General features: G+C 39.3%; 1 protein-coding gene across 1 annotated transcript; it reads right to left on the bottom strand.

Moving 5' to 3' along the window:
• Positions 1 to 5,068, bottom strand: polh (polymerase (DNA directed), eta). Its single transcript, XM_083922673.1, has 10 exons — positions 4,821 to 5,068; positions 3,632 to 3,766; positions 3,246 to 3,478; positions 2,923 to 3,101; positions 2,728 to 2,831; positions 2,181 to 2,300; positions 1,800 to 1,923; positions 1,366 to 1,431; positions 1,055 to 1,227; positions 1 to 968 (listed from the first exon to the last, which is right to left on the bottom strand). Exons 1-10 carry the CDS (start codon positions 4,955 to 4,957, stop codon positions 56 to 58), a joined length of 2,184 nt encoding a protein of 727 aa, XP_083778799.1. The 5' UTR covers positions 4,958 to 5,068; the 3' UTR covers positions 1 to 55.
• Positions 5,069 to 12,887: the final 7,819 nt, after the last annotated feature.

Genomic DNA, 12,887 nt, shown 5'->3' with positions numbered 1-12,887 from the left:
TATGCATGATCAGAAGTTTGGATTTATTTTTAAAATGCCACACTACAACCCATCTTCAGCTCCTCTTGAAAAAATAATCTAGAGTGCCTGTACTTCCACCTTGGGATCGTTGCCTTTTCGGTTGTGGTCCTGATTGACCTCTGGTTTTGGTTTTTCCACGCGAGGACTGGGCTCTGAGAGAAGTTTGAGAGGCATTGGAAGAAGGAGAAAAGGAAGAGACGGGTGCGGAACCTGTGGATGAAGAGAGGGAATTCTGGAGGTCTAGGGCAAAGTGATAGTCATTGTGTTCAGGCATTTCCCAGACCAATACCTCCTGGCCACAGCGTTCACAGTTTAACAGATCTTCTCTGGCAACACTGGAAGGATGGGGGTTCACCTCTGGATGGCTGTCAAGTCCAATTAACTCTTCACATGGTGTCTGCTGAGATGAGTTGTGTTTTTCCTGCAGGCCTGACCCAGCAGCAACAGTATCTTGTGAGTCTTCTTTATTGTCAGGTCCAGGCTTATGTCCAGTTTCAGGCTTGTTTAATGTTAAAGTTAAGGCCTGTGAGCTTCTTTCAAGACTCTTCTTTTGGAAGAAAGAGGAAATCCCAGAATGGGACGTGGCAGGACTATTTTTAGAGTGAGACAAAAATGTAAAGGAAGAAACAGGGCATTTTGTATCTGCCACCAACTGACTGTCAGTAGTAGAGTTTATTTGACAGGAGGGAGATGGGAGACTCCCTGTGGAGCATACATCACCATCCTTCTTGTCTACTCCGTTTGTAACCTTCGGTCTTTGTTTCTCAGCTGCCTTTTGAAAGAAGGACTGGATTGTGCTTGAGGGTGGCTGGGTGGAGGGCTGAGTGGTGGAGAAAAGACTCTGGGATGAAGCAACGTCACTGGAAAAAAAGCCAGCAATGCCCCCTGCTGATGGAGCATCACTGAATTTGCTTGCTGAGAGGTGTAGCAGGGTGAGGGGTGGAGTCCTGGGGAAGCGAAGCAAGATGGAGTACAATTAGTCACACAGTATTCCTTAAAAATATTCCAGTGTTATTACATGTAGACTTTTTACCATGCTGCCTGGTGGTTTCCTGCTGTGTTGAGACTCTTGATAATGGCAAAGCTGTCACCGGAAAGTTTGGTGGCTTCGTAGCGCACCAAAGCACAACAGCGAGAGAAGCTGCTCGGCCTCTTCTCCCCGAGCTGACGTACACCGACTGTCAACAACTTAGCCACTCGACCGTTCTGTGGTGAGAAATGCAGGGCACAGGTGTGACACCCAATTATTTTTACAGTATGAACGGGAAACCCAGTTGAGGAAATGGGTAGTACCGCTGCAATAAAGGAAAGGACTAAATTACACAACCACACGTAGCTGCTCACCACTTCTCTGTCCTTGGTAAGCCTCTCCTCCAGCTCAAGGGCCAATTGATGAAGCCAATACTGGACCTAAACAGAGGTTATTATTAATTCACATGAAAACAATCTTGCAAATCACAAATGAAAAAGAAACTATGTCAGAGGGCATATTTGTTTAACCTGACTCTCGCCAGATGAATTTCGTTCCGCCTTGCGAGAGTGGAGCTAGGCGGAGTCAAGGCGAAAGCAAGGTGGAACAAACTTCACCTGGCGAGATTCAGGTTCATATTTGTTAACAATATTACAAGAATGTTTCTTAAGTTTCAACACTTCCAGTCTATATATATATATATATATATATATATATAAGTGAAAAAAGAGATAGATTGAGTAATGGCTTTCATTTACATTTACTTCCTGTTTTAACACTCGGGGAAACAGAAACTGATGGCCTGTACCTGCTCTTTTGTGGCCAGTGATGTCTTCCCTGGGAAGTTTTTACTGCATCCGATGGACTTGGGAAGCTGTCTGGGTTTCACTGCTTCAAACTCAATTCCCCGACACAAGTCATACAGCCACTGGCTGCAGAACAGAGATGTTCAATGGTAAATGAATGGGGTTGATAATGAAGTAAGTAAGTAAGTATGTAGCTAGCTAGCTAATATCTATATATGATATGATGTATAATATAATAAGATAATATCTTAGGAAAGCCATACAACAACTATGTAATTAAAAGTGCCCATTCCACCAAAAATTAAGATGGTGTGACAAAGAGTAAACAAGACCTTTGTTCAACTTCACTTTTGATTTTTAAAGGAATATATAGTTTTCCTTACCCCGTCTTTTCTCCAAAGTTCTGTCCCAGTTGAGCCTGAGAGAAGCGAGTCAGATCTCCCATGTTCTCTATTCCCAGAGTTTCTGTTATGGAGGCGCCCAGCTTTCCCCCCAGGTTACGGCTGCACAGGTGAAATAAGCCATACAAGAGGACAGTGTTTTTTTAGTCAACTTTTGTTTTTGCACCTCTATGTTAGAATATGAGTATCACCCAGAAAGGGGTCTGGTGGGTCCAATGACAGACTGAAGGCAGCATTAAGGTAGGGCCCTACCAGTTCTGTGCTAACACAATACTAAATGGAATCATGGAAATTAGAATCTAAACATATATTCGACATTTAGTCAGTGCTAAAAGCTGACTGGAGATTTTTAAACATGACTAGAGTTAAGTTTCCAACTGAGCCACCCCACTGTAACTGTTCTGTAGTTTAAAAAATGTCTTTAAAACTACTTGTTTCCCCAATAAAGGCCCACTGGGCAATACGCTAGGAAAAACAGACATGATAAGAGGAGTACATTTTTCATGGCAGATTAATACTTTGAACTCACATCTTACTGATGGGTAGAGAGTTGAAAAGTTCTGTCACAGAGTCCAAGGGCAGAACAGTTTGACGTTTAGGTTTGTTCAGACCACAAGCTAGTTTGGCCAATACCTGAAAGAAGTAGACAGTAAACAATGATTACTGCTCTTACAAGTATCACACCAGCATTACATTTATAGTAATAAAACAGAGATTTTCCTACTTTATTGTGCGATATCCCTGCTGAACAGCTGAAACCTGTGTCTTTCTCCACGGCTGCCCTCATTTCCTCGACAATGAGCGCCCCTACAGTTAGCTGCAGTTCTGTAGGGCTCTGCTCCCCTAATAGAGGGTCAGGTAAGGATGCCAGCCACTGCTGGAGACCTCTGGACCTCTGGTCCTCTGGGGACAAACATGACACTGTTAGGGGGATACATCCTACCAGAGTTTTGGGGGGTTTGTTGTGTTTAAAACAGCAACTTCCTGTGCCCAGTTCTGAAACAGTGAGTTGAGTAATCAATTAGTCAAAGTTCTTTTGTAGGCTACCTTTGTCCAAGGCAGCGTCCTTTGCAGATGCTTCCCGTTCAGGTGAACTCTGTGGGTACCCTTGGATGTAGGTGGCCTTCAGCAAGTGAGGCTCAATTTGATTTTGGGTCATGTTTTTCAGCCGCTGCTGGACCGCAGTAGTCAGATCCATGTAGGCCTCATCAATGCTGGCTCTCTCAATCACAGCAAAGCGGGACATCACCTCAATGACCTCCACACTTGCCTCCCTGTAGCTACACAGGGGTGTATAGGTAATTTGCTTTACTACAATTGGTATTAAAAATAGCATTTACTATTCAGCATATTAATGAAAGAATTGGTTTAAGGCACAATCCTAGTAACTGTGGTGTATAGGTGTAGTTATAAAGTACATCACCCAAACTTACTGTGTCAAATCTGCCTTGCCGTGAGACTCACGCACTCGTGCCACCTGGAGATCTGGGCACAATTTTTTTGCATCGTCCACCCACATGTTCCTGGTGACACCATGGGCCCTGGCCTCGTAGCTCACTGCTATGATACTAACAGAAGACAATACTTAATTGAGAACCTTGTTTTTAAGTCATTACTACAACTCAGTTGCAAACACAGAGACAGCAATTTAAATGTCCCATACAAGTGAAGAGAGTAGACACATTCTCATGCTGTCCAATCACAGCATTGACAGTGAAGGAGTTAAGTCATTGACCAGATGTCAGTGGAAAGCCTGAGAAGGAGGCCAGGTTATTCACATCCAGAGCCAGAGACCACCTTGAACAGAGGGAGAAAGGGGCTATGATCCCCTCTCAGTGCCATACATATGACAACTGAGCAAACTCAATCTGGTGAGAAAGACTATGAGATAACTAAATGATGTGGAAATGCGAGTTGAACAACAACAGGAAGGAAATTTCAAGTCTAGTCATTCTGGTCTGGTCAGTTATTTCCTGTCCTGTCTGAAAATATACAGTAACATGAATGCAAAGTAGCAAAGACACAATTGTGAAAAAAATAATAATAATACATTTACATAACCTTGATGATAGGCTTACTGGCTTATAGGCACTTGTGTAGCCACTAAGGTAGCCATGCACAGATACAACTGAAAGAGCTGAAGGATTCAATGTACCCTACAAATCTGTGTTTAAGATTAACATATGATGCATATATATATGAAAAGGATAATAATGATCAATTTAATATATTAGTATTGTATGCACCATATAAAGCTGAGTGTATAGGCCGCCCTACAGTAGCTGTTAGGCCTAATTTAATATGCAACCCAATTTAAAACATAGTTTGTTGTAAGGGGTGCCTTGGCCTAAAAAATGTTGAAGACTCCTGATCTAGACCCTATCTCCTTCTGTAGCTTTTGTTGTGTGTTTATTGTCTTACATCTACATGAATACTAATATGTAAAGTTACTCTGATTATTGATGCTCCCAATAATGAGCCCAGGCCTACCTTTGAATAAGGGTGCTTTGGCAATGTGGAGCCACTATGATCAAAAGAGTAAATTCTTATTGAACTGGGTTATCGGAGAGAAAGAGGTGTGTGTTCTCGTTTGACTTCATATATAACTGCAATGAAACTCACCCGCCTCCTTTCCAGGTCTTGTACTGGGCCACCACACAGGGAGTGTTCCTCAGAGCTGGATTGAGCCTCTGTTCCACCTGAACGTAAAAGCAGTCCATGTCCACTAACGCCACCACTCTTTCCTTTCCGTACTCCATCCCTGAAGAGGAGAGTCAGTCGAGTCAGAGTGAACACAATATAAACCTACTGGCTGATAGTAAACACAGCTCTCGGCAGCTTGCTAAAGTTAAACCTGGCGCTGAAATCCGCTTGTATCGCTTTGTATTTCGCGCAGTCGTCTGGTCTGAAGTTACATAAAAACGTCATCAAAAGTCGACGAAAACAAGCGGTGATGTCATAGGGTAAGGGCGTCGCACTCATAGACATATAAAGATGTCTTTATGTCTATGGTCGCACTCCTCACACAAATAAACTGAAAATATCATGGCATAGATAATTGACATTGTGTTAAAAAGTTATATGTAAAAAATAAATGCGAATATAAACAAATAATAGTAAAAATAAATAATAGTTAATGTAAACTATTTTGTAATTGTTCAACATGCCCTCCTTTTTTTCTTTATCAAAACATTCAATTTATACAGAAAGTGACAAACACAAACGTATAACACGACCCAACAATGAATAGGGAAAAAAAACAATACAGCAAGGATCTCATATCAAAAATAAATAAATAAACATTGTCATGTCAATACATAGTTGGCTATGTAATAATCTATGTTATCATAATTTTAATTAAATGCCAGGGGGTATGTCAAATATATTTTCATAGTTGTCTAAAAATGTTGTATAATTTGTTTTGACTAAGGCTAGGGATTTATAAAGTGAATTGAATTCCATTAAAAAATGAGAAAAGGTTCGTTTGGAGGCTGAAAATGTACAGATAATGTTGAGGAGAAACCACACGTCAAATGTGAATATATAAACTAAAATAAGTAGACTAAATATTTACTGCAACTAGTCATTTTTCAGTGAAATATTAAGCTATCAATGAGATTTACTTCAGAAACTATCTGCTGAACAGCCCACACATGTAAGAATTTAAAAAAAGAGATTTTATTTGTAGAAAACTGAAACTGAAAACTGAAACTGAAAAGTGTTGTCCAATAGTGAAGTTTTAATGATAAAAAAGTGTATTTATTTATGCATATTGTACTTCTTTAGTGGTAAGCAATCGCGGAATTTTAAATTACTGCCACCTATGGATGTATTCTTGTTCACAAAATGCAAAACTGCAATGCATTGTGGGCGATATCCACCTCTTCAGTGGCCATCGTTGTTCACTTGATAACTCAGCCCTCCGAGGAACGATCTCACCAAGTTCACCTCAGTTTTTCACACTATTGGAACCAGACTTTAGATGACAGCGTTGATTCCCCTCTATGGGATACCCCCATGGGCAAGTGCTCAGGGAAAGTGAATAGGGCATGTTGAACCACTATTGGAAAGCAGCACAAGCATCAAGTAGAGATCCTACATGTTTCCCTTGCATTAGTTTCAAAGCACCAAGACGATTGGCTACAAGGTCCTGCTTAAAAACAGAAAAAAAGGGGATTTGTTTTTATCCATTTCAAAGGCATGGATGTAGAACGTTGCCAGTTTCATATTATTAAAAATCAAGTCACTCTTAATGTCCTTCATTACAACAATATTGTATCTTGTGAGGGGAGTTGGATTTTGGTTGAAAGCCAGACAAGCTTAGTGGACAAATCATCTCTACTTCCTGGTAAATTGTGTGATCTCCCAAGAACTGTGATTGTCCAATCATACAGTATAGGCTAGCTAGCAATTTACAGGTGTAAGGGGCTGTCATGTTTTGAATCCGTCAACCTGATGAAGAGGCTATGTGAAGATGTGAGTATGGACTTTGGAGGATGTGTATTTTGTTTTAGCCATTCAAAAACACAAAAGCAACAGGTAAGAAAGTGGTAAGTCGCTCTAAGGTGAGCTGCAAACATTAGCATGTCTAGCTTACTGGTTTACTACCCACAGTAGAAGCCTGCCATTATTTCTAGGACTAGGAGCATATTATTGGTAGTATTGGCAGTCGTAATACTGAAAAAAAAAAACATGGGCATGGATTGCCTCAATAAAGCTCTCAGATCATTTTCCAATGCATACAATACTGACGTTTTGTAAAGTGCATGCACAACTATTTGTGTTCCACCCATAGCCTGAAGGTTCCACCTAGACCCACCCTACTTTGCAGTGCTTAGCAAGTTTCGTTGCTCAACACTGGTGGACCAGCAAGGTGAAGCCCTGCAGGACGAAGGCGGTGGAAGGTGACAACGTTCTTTCGGGGTCCTCCCTGTTCCCCAGGTTCTATGTTCCTCGGGTCCTGTGTTCCCTGCTCGCATAAGCCTTTGCCTCCGCTGATTTAAATTAGCATTTTGTTAGGGTTAGAGTTACGGTCAGGGTTCAGGTCTTCATAAGCCTATTTACTGGAGAATTCGGCGCTGATTGTTGAAAAAATTACACACTGGGGAACATCGGACCCTTATCATAAAAAAGGGTCAGACGTTCCCCTGTCACATACAAAGTGGGAACATGGGATCGCTCCTGTGCTTTCTATGCTGTGCCAGAAGTTGAAGCTCCAGCAGGATAAGATATATGCACTTCTAGCCTATATGTCTACTGTATGTCGTGCAAATAGAAAGCTAGCTAGCCAACTAGCCAGCTGTCACAGCAATCGACCTATCAAAGTACAGTAAAAGGTCTATATCTAATAACCACATGGTAAAGCCTATTTTTCTCCCATGTGAATTAAATACTTAACAGATTAAAAGTACTGAGTAATCACCATATCTTGATGTATGATTTCATCATGAAAAGAATCCATTGATGACATAAGTGTCTGTCCTTCAGCTTTAGCTGTTAAATATAAGTTTAACAGTGCAATGCAGTGAATAATGATTCATTTATGTGTGATTATAAGGAAGTAAAAAAAGAAATAACTACTCATAAAATGTCACATCTCAAAGCAAACTGTTTATTTTTAAGCCATAAAATATCTGCATATCAGATTTACAGCCAGACCAAAAGAACATTGTTCAAAAATGAGGAAGTGACTGAGTTAGAAGCACCAAGGGTATTGAAAGCGTTCATTCACTTTGTGCCCAGGTGAATGCAGACATGACTTTTCTTTATGTGCCTCACCTAATACTTGCTTGTCTCATGGGTAAGTCAGCTAAGCCTTAATAAGAATGATACGCATAAATGATACTCAGGTTTACATTAGAACAACATTATTGGTACTAATCTATTGCTGTTGGGTAATACAATTGAAGTCTTATATTTTAAATGACAACAAACCACTAGTAGTAATCATTAATATTGTGTTTTAATAAAAACAGTTAAATCATGGTACTGATAACTTGTAACAGATTATGTGTTATGAAAGCACCACTATACAGTAAATTACGTGTCAGCTGAAGTTTTGTCTTGAATTCACCGCAAAATTGACACAGTGAGTGAAGTGTCAGTCATTGCTGTAGGCTCCATCTCTTTTCCAAGTCGTTATGAGTCGTGCTACAGAAACCACGTGAAAAGGAGACAATGGGTAGAACAAATGCTGTAAAATACTGTATTTGCTATTTTTGCAGGAATTAACAGCAAAACTACAATCAAAAAAGTGTCTGTGAAGTCTGGAGATTCAATCTCTATCCCATGTCTCTATGAATCAAAATACAAAAACCATGAGAAATACTTGTGTAAAGGAGCGAAATGGGACTCCTGCTCATATGCAGTTCGAACAAACATGCCAGATGAATCAGGAAAGTTTTCAATCTCTGATGACCGAAACCAAGGAATCTTCACTGTGACTATCAATAACCTGACACCGATGGATTCGGGAGTTCGTTACTGGTGGTGTGCTGTGGAGAAAGTTTGGTATGATGTCAAACAACGTTTTGAGTTGTCAGTCATCACCACAGGTTAAATCCATTAAATGTTTGAAACACTCTTGAAATCATTTCTGTGACCTACATGGTGCAAAAAAGAAAAAAAAATGCATTTGTATTTACTCAGATAATAAGAACAGAATATGCTTTATTTTATATTTTACTTTTTTAAAGGTATGCCAGGTCTGTATGTGGACCGACAGGAAATAACTGCATTTGAAGGAGGAAGTGTGACTGTCAGGTGTCACTACACAAATAACAAAGTAAAAGAGTGGTGCAGGCTGGGCAGCTGGTGTTTGACAGATCAGACTGGATCAACAGATGGGACCGTCAGTATCGATGCAAGTGTCCCAAATGTTTTCGCTGTGACTATGAGGGAACTGAGGGCAGAGAGCAGCAACTGGTATTGGTGCGCTAACAAAGACTTTCAGATACCAGTGCATATAACTGTTCATGAGTTACCCTCAACCACTACAACTACATTGAGCCCCAATACAGCAAGTAAGATACTAACCATTTTCTGTGTTTATAAATTAGCAACCTAGCATAATAATGAGTGTAATAGCTTTCAATGTGATGTAGAAATAAATTGATATCATCCATGTTGATTAACATGACTCTTTACCTTTATTTACTCAGACTTTACAGTGACACCGACCACTAGTCAGCATTCCTCCCTGCTTACTAGTACAGAGCCACATACAGCTCAGCCCTCACACTCCACCACACATGGGACAACTGGTGAGGGGCTGCAAGCTGAACACAAGAGGTGGAGGTACTCTTTACTTTATTTCATTCTCAGCAGCTTAACTGGCTTAAAATATGATTAACAACCTTTACTGTTTATAACCCTTTTACCAATTTGTGTTTTTCCTTATACAACAAAACTGATGCATGGTATTTATGCATGGAAGTTATTTTTTGATTTTTCATCATTCATTCTTGACCACAGATTGTTTTGTTGCATCGGCCTATAGTAAGGCACATTTTCTTGTAGTCAAACTCTGCAACTCATAATTTAAATGTGGTTGCATTTAAAGGTTGAATATGTAGAATCTTTATTAAAAGCTTTATTTAAAAGAAACAATACACCCACGGGGCATTTTGAGAAGTTCAGAATGAAAGACACACGCCAAAATGACTACGTTTTTCTTGATCGGTAAGCTAACTTTCACGGTAACTGTCAGTCAAACTCCTCTGCAATATTTATTTTTATGGTGCAATTTGCCGGAGGGGATGGGTTCAAACAGGCTCAAACAGACTCTGGTCTCCTGTAGGCTACTGGGCAATGAACCTGGCAACCCGACTGCCGGAATTATTTTTTGTTGTTGCGATACAATCTTGAGACACTAGATGGCCGTGATCTGCTCATTCTCCCTATTCAACCTTTATTTATTTACATTTTTATAAATAAAACCTATTAAAGAAGAATAGTACAAGTCAAAGTCAGTTTGGACACACTTTTGCATTTAAGTGAGTGAGAAAGCGTGTCCAAACGTTTGACTGGTACTGTATGCATAGGTTGATTTCAGACAGTGTTCCCCTCTTTTTTTATGTAAATGTACCTCTGATCTGAATGTCTCTTGTAGTTCCACTACGGTGACGATTATCACCACCACCCTCTGCTTACTGCTGTTGGTTGTTCCTGCTGCCTTTTTTGGATGGAGGATGATGATAAAACGTAGTAAGTCTGTTGTAAACTCTGCTAAAGCCAATTCAGGATTCAAATTAAATATCTATTTTAAAATATCTTCTTCCAAAATGTGTTTTAGATAAGACCAAGCCTGAAGGGCCTGACATCCCTGGGGTAAGAGAAAGTCATGTGTTTCCCATTATTATTATTAAGTATGATAATAAATATATGGTCAACTTACTCATTGGCATATTGACTCTTTGCTTGGTTAATAAAACAATTTACACTATGTCATAATTTGGACTGAACATACAACACATAGACTAAACAGCATTTAAGGAATGTGAACATTCGAGCATATAATATACAATAGGCTATTTCTAATATAACTGTATTGAGGGCTTGATAATAAATGAGCTACATCAGTATGGTAACTTACTATAGATAACACATGGAGTTACATTTTTTAAACCAGAAAATAACCCATCCAGGCCCAAAATGGCTCAATGGATTTATGAATTTTACATGCTCAATTTCAGCTCAATACAGCAAAGAGGAAAACATTTAAAATATGGTTAAAACATTATCTTGACATTTTGAACCTTGATGAAATTAAATGACAAAGTACTTTTTATAATCTTAATAATAGTCAGCTGCAGATTTTCATTCTACTCAAACATTTTAACAACTTTGCTCATTCCCAAGCAGCCTCTCAGTAGCTTGAGAAGTGAAATCCAGTGCAAATAAGTCCCCAGTATTAACATATTTACACTCAATGCTGTGAGCATATAAGTAAACAGCTGGAGACACCCCTGATAAGTATCTGATTCTTTCTCATTTGGGTTATGACAGTGAGAAGGAAGATATGAAATTAATCAAACTAACTGCACTAAGTTAATGAAAAAATGGGACGAAATAGAGCGGTTTCATCCAGTATCATCCACAACTATTTTTGACTATGGAAATGCAAAACTTAACTGTTCTAATGTGTAACAAACTGAACTTAACCAGACTGCTTGGTCGGAACAAGGCTTAACTGTACTTCAATAGTTGTGACCCATCACATTCTGTGACACTAGGCAGTCAACAAAGGAGAAAAAACGTGACTTAAATACTATGCAGTCACAATTTTTGCAGTCACATTAAAATATATGACCCTGGCAAAAAAATATTTACAGTGGCAATTTAGCCCCAGATCCTGATGAGGTCAGAAAATCCAATCAAAAAAAGAAACTATTTACTCCCAGGAGAAAATAGCCTTTGCAGCGAAATCTGGCTATTTACACCCGAACATGTCATCCATCGCCTCAAAGGGCGACAAATTGTGGTATTGTGGTAGCTACCTGTGGGTGAGTGTGTTAAGCATCACACTTTCACCCAGGAGACATATTTTGAATCCAGCCTGTGATGTAATTTTAAAATGATGAAAATGATTCAGACAACACAAATGCATGGCTAGGTTTAGTCAACAAAGCTACTTGGTTAGGGTAAGGCAAAACCTGGGTACAAATAGCATACATTGATATTTCTACCAGGGTGTAAATAGCCTTTGCCAAAAACAACAAATTCACTGGCACCAAATAAATGAATTGCATTGATAATGTTTCTCTTCTTCCTGCTGCTTCTGTGCTGCTCTAAACAGCACACAAGGTAGTTTTCATAGTCTGTTAAAACTACCTCATGTGACAGGAAGTAACTGAAGTAACTGAATTTTTGAACCCAAAGAGGAAAATAGCAAACTATATTTGACTGCTTCTTACATATGTAAAACACGGACATACACTTCCACATGGCAAACCTCTGGCATGCAAAGTGACTAGTCCAGTTATATTTAAATGAAGCAAATAATTTTAACATAATATGCAATGAGATTAATGTCAACTTTCTAATCCCTTCCTCATAGGGCTCACAAATTGGGACTGATCCTGATGTGCACTATGCTACTGTTGTTCATAAACAAAATGTAGCAGCCCAGCAGAAGGTAAACAGGATTAGAGCATCTTATTTTGTTTCACACAGTTTAAAAGAGAGCCGTGCCTGAAAACACATTTGCCTTCCTTTGCATTTGTTTGTCTTTTACCTGACATTGTGGCTGAATCTCATCCAGCAGAACGATAAACTTGAAGAGAGTGCGACATACAGTACCATTGTGATGACTGAAAATGTGCGGAAAATGGTATGTGATACATTTCAAATCAATAAAGGCATCTCAATATCTCAATACTTATCATATTTTTTAAGAACTCAAATGGATTAGTATTATGGTTATGATAATCCCATAATTATTCAGCATTCTCAGCGTTCTTTTCTCTGTGCTTGTCTTCTCTCATCAGACTGAACCTGTAGATGGAAGTGTGATCTACAGCACACTACACATATAACAGAATAATGGCTAATTAGCAGAAAGATGTGAAGACATTAATCCTGCACGTATAACATTGATGAAGTCATTCTGATTTGTGAAAAGCTGCACATGTACAGTATATCAAATAATGTTTAAAAAAAAAACAAGATGGAAATGTTATTTTCCCCCAC

The sequence above is a fragment of the Echiichthys vipera genome (genome assembly GCF_963691815.1).
Source record: "Echiichthys vipera genome assembly, chromosome: 11".
Classification (NCBI taxonomy): Eukaryota; Metazoa; Chordata; class Actinopteri; order Perciformes; family Trachinidae; genus Echiichthys; species Echiichthys vipera.
Note: the sequence above shows the minus strand (reverse complement) of the source record. Positions and strands in the feature narration are given on the sequence as shown.